Source organism: Rhea pennata, chromosome 20 (assembly GCF_028389875.1).
Source record: "Rhea pennata isolate bPtePen1 chromosome 20, bPtePen1.pri, whole genome shotgun sequence".
NCBI classification, from domain to species: Eukaryota; Metazoa; Chordata; class Aves; order Rheiformes; family Rheidae; genus Rhea; species Rhea pennata.
In genome coordinates this window covers 12,149,967-12,164,850 of record NC_084682.1, presented here as the reverse complement: position 1 = coordinate 12,164,850, position 14,884 = coordinate 12,149,967, and the positions used below count along the sequence as shown (strand labels likewise).

The window sequence follows — 14,884 nt, the reverse complement described above, 5'->3', positions numbered from 1 at the left end:
ACTACGTCTGCATAAATCATTTAACATTGTCTTACCTATTCCATCCATCGACGAGCCTTAAGACATAAAATACTAGTCTACTTGTTCTGACAGCAAAGGACACTCGCATTCATCCAAGACATAATACCCCTCTCGAGACAGGTATTTGGTTCACAGTATATGGAGAAACAATTGCAGCTGTAGGCCCAAAACTGCACCAGATTTGCCAGGCACAGGGCAGCCCTGTTGCTGCAGTAATGACCCCAATCAAAACTCCTCCTCACACTACCCACTCCCTGCAGTGAGTGGAAGTAGTGACTGAGTATACATGATGGGGAGAGCAGTGGACGTTGTGTACCTTGACTTAAGCAAGGCTTTTGACACTGTCTCTCATAACTTCCTCCTAGATAAGCTCACAAAGTGTGGGCTAGACAAGTGGACTGGGAGGTGGACTGAGAACTGGCTGAATGACAGAGCTCAGAGGGTTGTCATCAGTGGTGTGGAGTCTAGTTAGAGGCCTGTGGCTAGTGGAGTCCCCCAGGGCTCAGTACTGGGTCCCATCCTGTTCAACTTCTTCATCAACGACCCGGATGAAGGGACAGAGTGCCTCCTCAGCAAGTTTGCTGATGATACCAAGCTGGGAGGAGTGGCTGATAGAGCTGAGGGCTGTACTGCCATTCAGAGAGACCTGGACAGGCTGGAGAGCTGGGCAGAGAGGAAACTCAGGAGGTTCAACAAGGGCAAGTGCAGAGTCCTGCACCTAGGGAGAAATAACCCTAGGCACCAGCACAAGCTGGGGGCTGACTTGCTGGAGAGCAGCTCTGCAGAGAAAGACCTGGGAATGCTGGTGGATGACAGACTGACCACGAGCCAGCAATGTGCCCTTGAGACCAGGAAGGACAATGGTATCCTTGGGTGCCTTAGGAAGAGTGTTGCCAGAAGGTTGAGGGAGGTGATCCTGCCCCTCTACGCAGCCCTGGGGAGGCCTCATCTTGAGTACTGTGTCCAGTTCTGGGCTCCCCAGTACAAGAGAGACATGGAGCTACTGGATAGAGTCCAGCGTAGGGCTATGAATATGATCAGAAGGCTGGAGTATCTGCCCTATGAGGAAAGGCTGCGAGAGCCCGGACTGTTTAGCCTGAGGAAGAGAAGACTGAAGGGGGATCTTATCAATGTGTATAAGTACCTGAAGGGGGAGTGTCAAGGGGATGGGGACAAACTCTTTTCAGTTGTCCTGTGTGACAGAACAAGAGGCAATGGGCAGAAATTCAACCACAGGAAGTTCTGCCTGAACGTGAGGGGCAATTTCTTCCCTGTGAGAGTGACGGAGCACTGGAACAGGTTGTGCAGAGAGGTTGTGGAGTCTCCTTCTCTGGAGATATTCAAGGCCTGCCTGGATGCAACCCTGTCTAACATGCTCTAGATGACCCTGTTGAGCGGGGAGGTTGGACTAGATGATCTCCAGAGGTCCCTTCCAACCTTACTGATTCTGATTCTATGGACCCAACACTGACCAGGTTGCACGCTTTATTGAAGTATTTACACAGCTATGTCCCAGCTCTCCTCTTTCCCACACTAACAGTAAAAGGTTTGTGCATCACTATTAAACACTTCTTTCCCAGACCTACTTGCTTAGACTTAGAAAAAATTCTATGGTGTTTGTGGGCAGAAATTGGTATGGGAGAGTCCAGAGATACTGAGTGAGAGGAGCCGACCAGGCAAACCAACTTGTACCCCCTGAGTCCATGCTCGTTTTCCCATGTGCTAAAGCTGAAAGCTTTCAGAGCAGCGCTTCACGTTCAGCTGCCTCTCCAAATGGCCCAGCAGAACACTGAGAAATCCTCCAGGCAGCTCAGGAGCCCCTTAGGTTTTTATAGCTGTGTCTCGAGACTTGTAAGCCACACCACGGCTCTTCAGCTCTCGGACGATCCCTGCAGGAAGGAGACAAACACACTTCAGCATTCTCCAGGAATGAGACGGAGCCCTGACAAAAACATCCATTTAGACATCTAGAACTGTATCGCACATCTACAGTGGCCAAATGCTGGCATTTTCACACAGTATAGCTGAAACACAAGAAAATATTGTCCTTTAGCCTTTAGAATAGGACAAATCATCCTGTGTATTTTAAACAATGTCTTCTCACCTCTGGTAAGACCAGTACATTTCTCCTAGTTACTATGCAGGTCTTCCCTGATGAAAGAACAGTGTCCACAACGGACACACAGCCTCCATCTGCAGAGATCAAGAGCTAGACAATCATCTTATTTTCCTCTAACAGTGTATCAACTTCACTGTTAAGAGTGTTCCTTCTTCCAGTTGAATCACTTCCCAAATATCAACACTTTTTTTGCTTCAGGAATGAGCTAAGCAGAGATGTTATTTAAATTATTTTCTTCCCGAAGTTGTTTGAGAATTATGACGGTACTGAATTGGTCAAGCTCGTAAGGTATTCTCTAAAAACTTTCAGTCACTTCTGTGACTTGTCTGCATGTCCCAATTTCTTAATAACCCTTTCAGAAAAGTGATAGGAGAAGAGCACCATTCAGTTCAGTATGATTCTCACTAATACCACATGGCAAGGAAAAGCCAAATGATAGCTTGCAAGTGCAGGATGGCAACTTGCTGATCACTGCACTCCTCAGTCCTCTCTAACCTCTGAAGCCCCACACAACTGAGTGAGGCCAAAAACAGCATCTCCCACATGCACGTTCCTCCTGCTGCCCTGCACTCCCCACAGGCTCCATCTGCAGCTGTATTTAGTACATGCTGCCTTCTGTTGTGCTCCAGTTATTTCTGGTATGTCCAAAGCTGTGCCAGCAGGCCTTGACGTTAAGGCTCATCGTGATGCTCCAGCTCCTTCCTCAATACAAATCGTGGAGTTCAGGTCACAAAAAAAGAGCCTGAGATTTCAGATATATGCACAGCCTGGAGATACGGGGTTGGTGCACTTGGGAAGGGGTGTAAGGTTAGGATTCTGCTCTGGGCCTATGTAGAGGGCAGTGAGAAGCTGTGGCTGTTGGCCACCCAGAAGGTGCACTTTTCTGCCTCAGACATAGTAAAGTCAACTCTTAGCACACTCTTCTCCATTTATTAATGCACAAAACCCACCTTAGTTCAACTGAAGCCCTCAAGGAACTGCTATGATGTAAATGGTTATCCGCACACCAAGATCTCCAGTCCTTCTCAAGATTACTTTTTATAACAGCACCCCTTTTCTGCAGAACTCATTTCTAAGTACAAACTCTTGTGTTTCCCTGTAGCTGAACACCTTGAAATGTGCCCACTTTCTGAGGTCAGCCTTTTGTCACAGTTTACCACTCTGATGATCTTTCCAATATCCACAGGTTTTATTCAGCAGTATTTTCTTCTTACCTTCTGACAGGTAGAACATTGCCCGCAGAACACCTGCAACTATCCTTCCAATTTAACATCTCCCTTTTACAATTACCTCGCTAATCTGTTCATCCACGTGACACATGCTCTTTTCGTAACAGAGTTCATTTCAGTTAGAACGTGTGCAGTAGCAACTAACTGACTCCCAAAATTCTGATTATATCACACAAGTACGGTGCGATACACAATAAAGTTTGTCATCGCAAATGCAGTACCTGGCTAGAGCCCCAATGCCTACTACACAAAATAATCCCTCAGCTGTTTTTTGTAAGGAAGTGCCCCTCTACTCAAGGCAGCAACATTACCTTGGGGCAGGCGGCCAGTCACGGACACTGCATACACACCAGGCTTGAAGTTACCTGGGAAAAAAGACACACCAAGTTACTCTGCACAGCAGCAGCCAGGCAGGCAAATATCCCTGCAGCCATGGCTTGCACAGGTGCCCTCTCATCTGGCACAGCAGCCAGAAACCTCTACAGCAGTCCTAAGAGTCACTCCTACAATCTCAGAGAAGAGTTTTGAACAGAAAAGGCAGCTCCAGCCCAAACCAGTCCAGAGAAATACTCACTGATTCGCTGCCACTTGGAGACCCAGCTGTCCTCAGGGCTCATCATCGCAATGATTCTGCAGGAGAGATGGAGGTGAGGGGACCTTTCCAGGCCAAGTGACACGGCAGTGCCGACACAGCCCCGGGGCCGCAGAGGGCCCCAGCAGCCCACTGGAGCGCGCTGCCGCCGGCAGGGCCCGGGGGGCTCGGCCCCACTCACCCGTCGAAGGAGGAGCTGGTGCAGTCGTAGACCATCTCGCGGTTGCCCTTCATCTGCAGGTAGGCATCGCAGTTATCGCACCCGTCGTACTCGAACTGGTCGATAGTCTGCGGGGGACGGAGGCATCCGAGCTGAGCCACCAGGGTGGCCCGGGGGGCAGGCCAAGGAGGCGACAGGGCTGGCGGCGGGGAGGCGCGTAGGGGCAGGAAGGAGCGGCCGGTGCCGGGGGAGGGAAGGGCGCTCGGGGCGGCAACGCGAGGAAAGCCCGGGAAGGCGGGGAAGGGCCCGGCCCGGCGGCGAGAGGCGGGCGGGGGGCAGCGGGCCGGCGGCGGGACAGGGCAGGGGCAGGGGCCGGCGGCGGGACAGGGGCAGGGAGGGCCCGCGGCGCACCTTGACGAGCGAGCAGAGCAGGCAGGCGCGGAGGTGCCGCAGATCCTTGGGGACGGTCTCCAGCGCCATGACCGCCGCCGCCGCCGCGCAGGCGCAGGGACGGTGCCCGCGCCGCGCCCCACCACAGCGGCGGGCGGCGCTTGGCCTCCTCCGCTACCGCCTCCCCGCCTAGGCCTGGCGGCGGAAGCGGCGGCCGCGGGCGCGGGGGGGGAGGAGGAGGAGGCGGCGGCGGCGGCGCCGCGGGGCTCCCAGCGGCTCCGGCCGCTGGCAGCCCCGCGGAGAGGCGAGCGGGGCCGGTGCCCGTGCCCGGCCGCCCTGCGGCTCGAGGCCTGCTCGGCGCCGCGGCCCCCGCCGGCGGCCGGCGCGGCCTGCCGTGGGCCGCGGGGAGCCTGCGCCGTCTCCTCCAGGCCAGGCGTGGAGAGCAGGGCCTCGGGCACGATTCCCTTCGGCGGAGCTGGAAGGAGGCACCTCTGACAAGGCGACCCCGACGGCCTTGTACAGAACAGAAACAAAACACGCGAGCAGACCGGGTACATGGATAAATATATTAGTAAATAAATATATTTTTGAGCACATCAGCATATTCACACATCTTTGTTTCTATCGACATAAATACACAGTTTTGCATATATATAAAACCTATTCTTCCATTTTGGGGTATAATTTATTCCCAAGCCCCAAGAGCCAGGAGAGACTCAGCGAAAAAAACACAAAACCAAAAAACAAACCTATATTCACATTTTGAAAGGATCTGAACTTTATAAAAGGGCGGAGCAGAGGGCTCCAAGCATAAATGGAGGCGATGCAGCCAGCCTGGGTACTCTGCCCACGGTCACCCTTCTCCATGGGGTTGAAGGTCCTGGGAAGAAAGTGGTTTCCAGGGAAGGACTGATGGTGTGGTTACAGATAGAGAGTTCAGGATACTCCATCTTCCATCAGTTTGCAGCTGAGGCTTTGGAGTCAAGAAAGGAAAATGAACTCTTGCTTCACGGTGGTAGTGAAGAAATTCAGCAGCTAAGGGTATTGACCACTCAAAAATAGCACTCGCAGAAGTGAAAGGTGCAGAAACGAAGAGGGACCATTTCCCATTTCCTCAGGTACCACTTCTTCGTTTCCCTTCTAGGTGATCAAGAATTGCAGACCATCTGCTCAAGAGGATTTTTTTAAAAAAATTACCTTCCCAGAGAGCTCCTCCCTCTCATCCCATCTGAGAACCCACCTAGACAAACCTGCAAACTCCCATTCAGCTGAGCAAGCCCTAGGGAGGGGACTCAGCATCTAGGATATCTGTTTTCTGAATGAAAAGTAGCAGCAGCATAAAATCAGAAAATGAAAACACTTTAAAGTGGGCATTGCCCTGCACAGCCCAGTAATACTGCAGTAGGGAATGGAAAGGGTTCTTTATTGTCGATCGCTGACTCCAAGAAGCTTGAGGGTTGCTGCAAGTACAGAGCCCTCCTCTTTTAAGTATAAGGAAGGGAGGAGAGGAGTACTTTTAGACTGCAAGCTAGGTACTAGTTCCTTTCAGGCACTGAAATACATCCCTGGGGGCTTTCAGGCTTCTTGACTGCTAAAGAAACCAGTGGGAGCACTGTTATTCTTGGCTAGATGCCAAAACCTTGTGAGACCATGAGAGAGTCAAAGCACACCCTGACTTCACAACCTTCCCCTCTGTAAAGTCATTTGAGCCCTCCAGGATGGCCAAGCATGAAGCACTGCAGGAAGCTAGTTAAGACTATCCACATGCCACATACACAGGAAGCTGAACTGAGGAAAGCTACGTCGAGCTCCTGGTTTTTTTCCTCTAGTTTAAAGAGTAACTTTCCTGCAACAGAGAAAATATCTGAGTTTGTGTCTTTAGCTTGCTCTGTATGACAGGGAAGAACCTGCCAGGGTTAAAATACATGATTCTTTTATGTTGGAAATTCATCTCTTCTCTAGGTTGAAAGGTCCTGTAGTGGCTCAATCACAGGAGACAAGAGAATGAACGCTAAGAAGGGAATAATGTATTGTTTAAAACTCTGTTATCGGTTGACTTTTTAATAACACCAGTTGAACGTTAGTGACTGATTGGCAGTTGAGACAAAGATGCCTTTTTTAAAGATTAAGGGGAGCAACCCAACACTGTAAAGAGCTTTTATCACATATAAAGGAAGGCAAAGGCAGGATTGATGTGATGTGGGACCACCTAACCAGTGTCTTCTCTCAAGCTGGAGAAGAAACAGATACTTTGAAGAAGGATATAAAAAGCCTATCACAGAGCAGATGGGGGAATAGTCTGTCTCCACAACAGGTTTCAAATTCTCAGAATTACCTTCAGCTCTAAGGTAGTAAGTATCCTTGCAAGTACTTTATTAGCATCGTCTCTGAAAACTCTGGATAGTCCTGGTAGCCATGTAATGTGCATTCCACATGGTGATTTGGCTAATTCTTTGGCCTGAATTAACCTGTTGGACAATGAAATCCACAGCCTAATTCCCTGCAGTATGAAAACTGTTTGGATTTTATATGTTTTGAATTTCCCACTCTTTATTTTAGTTGAATGTCCCCAAATTATGAGACATGGGAAATCAGAACTAATGATGTTCCAAAGATAAAAAGCAAGGGGAAAAAAGTGAATAAACCCAGAGTGTAGAAATTTCACTCAAGCCTTCTCTCTCCATCATAAAAATGCTAAAAGAAGGAAAAAAGTATTTTGAAAATTTCATTTGCAAGATCATTAAAAAGTGTCTCACAGAAATATGAAGATGGGGCTGGGTTACAGATGGATCACTGCTCTGCATTTGCTATGGATGCTTTTGCTGGGAAATTTTGCTGTGTCTTTGGGCAAAGAGGGAGGAAGGGGAGAGGCAGGAGCCATGTAAACTCAAGGATTTACTGCAAATCTTGTGATGGGGTTATCTAAGATTTGAAACACACTTAAATGAGTTGCTCTTAACAGGGCTGGCCATAACACCCATTTGAGGGTGGATGGAGGAGTTAAAGAATGAGTGAGAAACTTGTTCACATTATCAGGAAAGAGGGTGGATTCTGAGCAACACAAAGTCTCACCCCAGCTCTTGCCTGGAAGTGGTGGCATTGTCCCTGAATCTTCATCTCTCCTACTGTTGGCAAAATATAGCAAATGGCCAAGATGGCTTCAGCTGAGGGATAGTGAAGTGATAAAAAGTGGTGAGAGCTGTTGGTTTCCAGTGAAGTCTGAAGAAGCACCTTGCAGACCTGTGAGTGCAGAGATGGAAAATAGCTTGTTCCTGTGTCTGAAATAAGAGTGGCAAAGTTAAATGAAGAAGTCTGGCTTTTGACCTAAGATAGGAAATGAAGTCAGGAGCTGCCAGGCCACAGAAAGCTATTTCTGCAGCTTTTGGTCTTGAAGGTTTGTTCATTTTTAAAAGAGTTTAGCAAAATCTTCTGTGGCATGAACATGCCAAAATAGCAGTTTGCACTCACTCTATGAGGTCTCCAGCTTGTGACTCCCAGCACAAGTCGCTGAGTGAGCTAGCCCATACAAACAGAGGCTGCTGGATGAAGATGGGATGTCGGTGCCTTCAAATAAGAGGGAGACCTGGAAAACATGACTTTGTGTTTGCGTGACCATAACATATGGGAACAAGTGGGGAGATCACAAGGGAATATCACATTACTTATTTGCAGTTTGCATCTTGATGTGGGCCACGTATTTATTACATTGCCTGTGCAGAGAGCAAGATGTGAGATCCACTACTGCTGCTGGTATTCTGAACTTCTTTGTCCACTCCAGCTCTCTGTAGTAATGAGCCAGTGTTTTATTAAACTGAATGTTCATGGACATCCTGGACCTCCTCTTCAGATCCTGCATTCAAAAAAAAAAAAAAAAAAAAAAAAAAAAGTAAAAAGAAAAAAAAAAAGTAAACTGTAACTAACTGAACCCTCCAGGGTCTTGTATCTTGTGCCTGCTGGAGTCTTAATTCTGCAATACAGAGAACAGATAGTACAGTGAAAGACACTAAGTTTCTCCTGGTATTTTGAAGGGACTTTCCTGGTCATCTCCCAATCAGTTTATTCCTCTACGTTAATGAACAATCAGACCTACAGATAAGACACCAAACTGCTATTCAGATGTTTCAGAAATACTGGCTAAGGGTATGGTGCATCCTAGGCTTCACAGCGCTGCCAGATGGCTTTTTTGGTGTTTGCAATGTGAGGAAAATCTGTACAGATATTGAAAAAAATACTAGTAACTGAAAATAACACTGATTCATATTCACACAATACCACAGCAGTACTTTCCATGCACAGGGGACAACAACAAAAGAAATTCTAGAAAACAGAAGGAGTCTACAAGGGTTGTGTGCATGCAAGAAAGGGACTGCACATGTGTTTCGCCATGTTCAGGAGGAGTAAGAAACACAAACTGTTTTTGAGTTCTAAAAAAAAAGCAAACCCAATGAGTGGTGGTTGGCCACTAACGCCAGTCCTGCATGCCCAGCCAGCAAGGACTGCAGTTCATGCTCTTTACCAGCTCCTTTCATCCTGTGAATTATTTACAGACAAGTGCTGAATAGTTTACATTAAAACATTTCAGCATAAGGGCTGCCTAGAAACTGTGCACCCTTAATTACTGCTTCAAATACTCGCTTTCCCTGTGATGTGACTGAGTGTGCCTGCACACGCCATGTTCCCTTTCCCAGATGTCTCTCAAGTCTGCCCAGAGCTCTCACGTAGTGTAAGCATACCCTAGTAAATGCGTATGTGCATTATTTTTACCTTGTCCTTTCCTTGAATGTTTTTGAGATCAAAAGGAAATAAATGCCTATCTAAATATTCACAGAAGCAATTCAAAACAGCTTCTAAAAACTGTCACAGTAAATTCTTGTTCATTACAAGTAATTCACCAGCCACAGAAACAGAACCTCTACAAATTAAATATATGAGAAGAAAACAGCTAAATGAGATTCAGCTTTGAAAATGTAGCTAATAGATGTGGGAAAATTAATGCACAGATACAGCATAATACATATATAAGTGTACAGAAGACAGTTTTTCAGAGTATCTGACATTTGTGCTTTATATAACCAGTACATTGAATAATCCATTGCCAATTGCTTTTCCTGTACACTAGCTTATATGCAACACAAAAGACACTTTACAGCTTCAATCACTCTGTGATCAATCAGAAACCCTGAGTCCAAAATCATATTATTAAAATATTTTCTGAAAAATGCCTCTGTGAGTGTCCTCAACTTCCTGTACACTGTTCCTTGAGTACTATCTTTTAACAGTGATCTTTTTCTGCCCTCTAATCCCTTTCCTTCTCTCCAATAATGATCAAAGAAATGACATGAAAGAGAATGGCTAAGAAGGCAAGCAGGAGACTGAGGGAGGGTGCTGACAGCAGGCTGGAGGAGATGAGGTTTCCCAGAAAGAGCAAGCAAGGGACTTCATCATCTTGTGCTGGGAGTAATCTGGCTGTTTTGGGATGAGATCAATACGTGCTGGGGTAGTTCAGGAAGCCATCTAGCTATAATTCACTGCCAGATCCTTGATTTCTTTTAAAGGATCAATGCAGCATTGCTTAAGGATTCTTCAGTGAAACCAGTTAGTGCTGTAACTTCCAAGTATAGTCTCTGAGGCAAAAGAAGTGGGGCATAGCTTTAAGCAAACCTCTCCTCAGAAAGAGCTAGTGGGGGTGCTCAAGGAAATGGCATAAACTCCAAGATCAAACAAGCATCTCTGGGCTGATCTGTGGCAGCCTGGCCATGGCTGCGGGCAGCGTTATTCCCCGTAATGCCAGGGCATGCAACAGCCTGCTGACATGGAGCTTCCCAGGGCCTCATGGACAAAGCACCAGCCTTAGCTTGCAGCTGGGTGAGGTAAGCATGCACCTGGAGGGTACTCCATCCCGCAGGATCCCTGTCAGCTTCTGGCAACCCTAGTTTAGGGACTTCCTGAGCCAGAGATTATATTTGCATCTGTGTATGTGATAGCTCTTGATCTAGAATCTTGAACCCGTTTTACTTTTAGCATCTAGCTAGATCTAGCATCACCCTCTGGCCAACGAGCACCACAATTTCATTACGCACCGTGTGCTAGCTTATTTGGTGTTCTAAAGCTTTTGTCTCCCATTTGATGCCATGAGTTATTTTCTTATAAGAAGCAGTGAATAATATATCTCCTATCTTTCTTCTCCCCCACTCTCCATAATTTCATACATCTGTTTTATATCCTCTGCTAATCGTCTCTTTTTTACATGAAAGTCTCTATATTCTTTCTTTTTGCTACAACAAACTTCACAATTGTGATTGTTCTCGGTATCTTTCTGTACTTTTCCTAATTCTACTAGAACCTCTGAGAAGGGGTGACAAGATCTTTGTGGTGGATTCTAGAGGCGAATGCACCACAGATTTAGGCAGTTGTGTGACAGTACTTTCTGCTTTGTCTTCTGTTCCTTCCCTGATGGTTCCTAATACACTTCCTTTTTTACAGAACTACTCGCAGCAGGTCCAAGACGTACTGTCCGAGTTAACACTGTGCCCGTGTATTTAGCAGCAGTTCTGTTCATGGGTGGCACTTTGTGTCATGTGCATGGAATTTCACCTGCCACTTTAGTACCTGATAACTCAGTAACAGGAGATCTTGCCCTAATGCTTTGTAACCAGTTCTAGAGCTGACAAGAGCGATTTTGTGTCTTCTGCAAACTTTGTTATCTGCTCTCCTTGTCCAGGATATTTATGAGCTTACTGAAAAATGCAGATAGTTGTAGAATTCCACTTTCCTCCATTTGCTAGTAACTCTCCTCCATTAAGACTGATCCGCACTTTGTCTCTTATTTTTTAACCAGTTACTTACCTATGAGGGAACCTTCCCTTTTGATAGCTTCACTCCCTTAAAAGACCTGTGAGGTGTTCTCTCTCTTGACAAAAGCTGGGCTGCCTCCTCCCCTAGATTTCACATTTAGCCACGTGTCTACAAGTCAGACTCTGTATGTGAATTTTTAACAATTTGCTTGGCAGGAAGGTCAGGCTCATTGTTTTATGGCTTCAGCTATTTTAGAACTGACCTTGCCTTCAGCTCTTCCTTCTTGCTGTGGGCATGGGTAACATTACAGTCCATGGTTCGTGGTTTAGCAGTTTTGTATTTAAGTCCATGCACAATTCTCAGGTGAGTAATCTGTAGCCCTGGCAATCTGTTACTATTCACTTTATAGATATGTTTCAGAAATGCTTATACTGATGTTTTGATTTGTGAGAGAGCCACTAAGTCATGCCCTGAACAGAGATGTGCCAGTAGGAGAATCTCCTCAAGCACTTCCACGCTGATCTTTAATGCAATATATTCATTTTGCCCTTCTGTTACTATGCTACATCCCCCGAACATGCCTTATAGACCTGCTTTACTCTCTGGACCTGCAGAGGCAGGCTCTGGCAGCCTTCTCGCTTTTGATGGAATTGAAAACATTTTTATTAATAGTCTTTGTTTTTCCCAAGTTGTTCATAGAAATCTTTCCTTGTCTGCCTCACTGTCGTTCTGCATTTAATTTTACATCTAACTCTTTTTTGTTTTCTTTGTCTAATAACATCTTAACTTTTGAAGAATGGCTTGTTACATCTAATGGCCTTCTTTGCTCTACTGCTTAGAAAGGCCTTTTCTGGGGCTCTTTAATGGTTAGGGATATGTATTACTCTGGGCAACTGATATTGTATCTTTAAATGATCTCTGTGCCCTAAAACATCTTACTCTTTTGACTGCTTCTTTTAATATTAAAAGAAGATTCTTGGTCTTATGGAGGCTTCTTTTTTGCAGCTTATGCTAACACAGCATATTATAACGGTAACACTATAGTCTTCCTATTCAGGCACAGTTGGGGATTTTGTGTTAATTGTCACTGGACTTTTTACACTCTCTTTAATGCATAGTGCCCCTCCCATGATACCATGACCTACTATTCTGTTCTCTGTAGTTTCACTTGTGGAATTAGAGTCCCTCTATTTGTTTTTCTGATGGGTTTCAGAAAATTTTAAAACAAAAATTTCATTTAAAGCCAGACTTTCCAATTTATCAACTTACTTTTTAGCCTTCCAACATTTATCTAGAGGCATATATACATTTCTCGTTGGTTTTCTTGTCTTATTTTTTGTGTATCCTGCCTAAATAGGACTGTCTACTGAGACTGATCTTTGCTATTTCTTACCTGTTCTCTATTGATTTATGTCCAGTCCTCTCTAAGATAAAGAACTGATGTGACTATAACTCTGTTATGTCAAGAAGTGTGTTTTAAGCTTGATGGCTTTTCTGTGTAAGCCCTGCATGAGCTCCCCCTATCCTCAACTTTCATTAGTTCCTTATAAAGTAAAATCCCTCCTCTGTGTATATTTTCTCAATCTTCTAAGATTTTGACTCTCTTGATGGTCCTAGAAGCCTCCACAGAAGCCACTGCAGTCAAGTGGACATACAGACGAGTTGCTTTCAAATGCACCAGTTCTTCTATATCCTGGCAAAGGGAGGTAAAAAGAAATGAAGACTGTATGTGCTTAGCAAAACATGCTGGCAGGGGCTCTGGAGGGTGCTCTGAGCACCTCCTTCCCAACCACCTCAGCAGGAGGAAGGCACAGAAGTACAAGAGGAGAGCTGGGCCTCTGAGACTATCTACAAAGGGATGGAGGCACCACAGCACAGATCCCTGCAATTCCCTGCACACAGCAGCATCCAGAGCCCTGCCTCAGGCATGCAGGCTCCTGCTTTGGTGAATCAAGCAATTCCAGAGCCCATGGCCAAAACAAAATGTGGCCTAGGCCAGTGAGTGCCCCAAGGAGATCCCTGCTCCCTCAGGGAGCTGGGCTCCTCCTTGAGGCTGCAGGGAGATACTTTCTCTCCTCCCTCTCCTCCAGGGATGGAGTACCCAGACGGGAGCCCTCTCAGAAGGGTTTGCAGATGAGGAAGAGGCACAGACAGGAAGAGAATAAACCACAGGCTGAAAAACTTCAGAAAATTTGGATAGCTAGGGAGAAAGGAACAGGCACTACTTAAAATGCAAGTATATCAGACAGAGGACCAAGAACTGAAAGTATATTATACATGTCCTAGAATGGGAACAGCACAGTAGTAGCCAGTGCCACTGTACTGTGTTTCTTTGAGACTTTTGAGACTGATGGACACAGATGAATGTTGCACAAACCAGGCACCCCTATTCTTAGATCTATCTGCTCATTTCTGCTCTTTTACCCATATCCTCTCATAATGAGACTCCAGGAATATGTAAGCAGACACAGAACTCCTGCCTCACTTGATATAGAATTTATAAAATAAAATTAAAAAAATAAATAAATAAAAGGTGGCTGCACCTACACCACCAAATGAGAAAATGCTCAGGCTGACATCTGGGGGCAGCTCACCGGATCGCTACACTGTCAATACAGTGGCTTATAGCTCAAGCTCTCTTTTTGGGGATAAATGGGTCAGTTTCCTCATGAGGGTGTTTCTGCACATGGCAGGACCTCTCATGGCCCACAACATCCTGCATCTGGAGAGCATCCACACTTTCACTGCAGGAACAACAGCCTAGGCTCCATCCTTGTTGCCTTGCTTGCTTCTGCTCTGCAGAGGTGGGAATTCAAGGGAGGATCCATGTTTCCTGGTTGCTCCCCAACCTCTTTTTCCTCCTCAGACCCCCAGCAGATCCAACCTGCAGCAACCTCTGGTGAACATCAAGTTCTGCTACCCTGACTGCAAGGTGGAAGTAGAGGGTAAAGGGAGGCAGATTGCATTTGAGGTGGTGTGGTCAGGCACAGACATTGTGCAGTAGCTACAGCACAGCTCAGTAGCATTCCTGATGGCATAGCTTGGGTTACTGCCCCCCAAAATCCAGCATGCAGTTGCAGGACATGGATGCTGTTGCTGCACAGTACCAGTACCCTGAGGCATGTGAATTCAACCTTGCCCAGGTATCAGGGGCCCACTTTGGAGTTGGCTTCTGCTGGGTCCAACTACCGTTTGGCATACTAAGGCAAGATGGGCACTGCTCACCTCTTCACGTAAGATAGGCTCAGCAATGCCAGAAAGGAGCAGGGAGGCCTGGCACAAGCAAAGGTCTCTTCTGCTCCCCATGCCACCATGACTTCCTGAGACCAGAACACATTTGCCAGCTACCAAAGTACATGGAAGTACCAACTGACCACATCGCATTAAGGGACACTTTCCCTCAATGGTGGCAGTTGTGTCAGGGCTCCTCTCTGAGCAGTCCTGAATCACAGTCTGCCGAGGAAGCAGCCTAACTCAACCCCCTGAAACACTTACGCAGCCCACAGGCAGGGTGAGTGTGGGCAGCAGAGCCCTACACTGTGCCTGCAGACACCACCAAGGTGCTGTGTGGTTGGCTG

At 46.6% G+C, this 14,884-nt stretch overlaps 2 protein-coding genes across 2 annotated transcripts in view; both read right to left on the bottom strand.

The window, feature by feature from the left end:
- Nucleotides 1-1,489: 1,489 nt before the first annotated feature.
- SUPT4H1 (SPT4 homolog, DSIF elongation factor subunit) lies at nucleotides 1,490-4,662 on the bottom strand. Its single transcript, XM_062592530.1, has 5 exons — nucleotides 4,533-4,662; nucleotides 4,143-4,249; nucleotides 3,944-3,999; nucleotides 3,681-3,734; nucleotides 1,490-1,910 (listed from the first exon to the last, which is right to left on the bottom strand). The coding sequence occupies exons 1-5, from the start codon at nucleotides 4,599-4,601 to the stop codon at nucleotides 1,843-1,845; spliced, it is 354 nt and encodes a 117-aa protein (XP_062448514.1). The 5' UTR covers nucleotides 4,602-4,662; the 3' UTR covers nucleotides 1,490-1,842.
- Nucleotides 4,663-8,317: 3,655 nt separating this feature from the next.
- The window catches only part of RNF43 (ring finger protein 43), a 66,029-nt gene continuing 59,462 nt past the window's right edge, over nucleotides 8,318-14,884 (bottom strand). Inside the window, exon 9 of the mRNA XM_062592648.1 lies at nucleotides 8,318-8,361. Within this exon, the coding sequence (XP_062448632.1) occupies nucleotides 8,318-8,361 (44 nt within the window). The remainder of the gene's footprint in view (nucleotides 8,362-14,884) is intronic.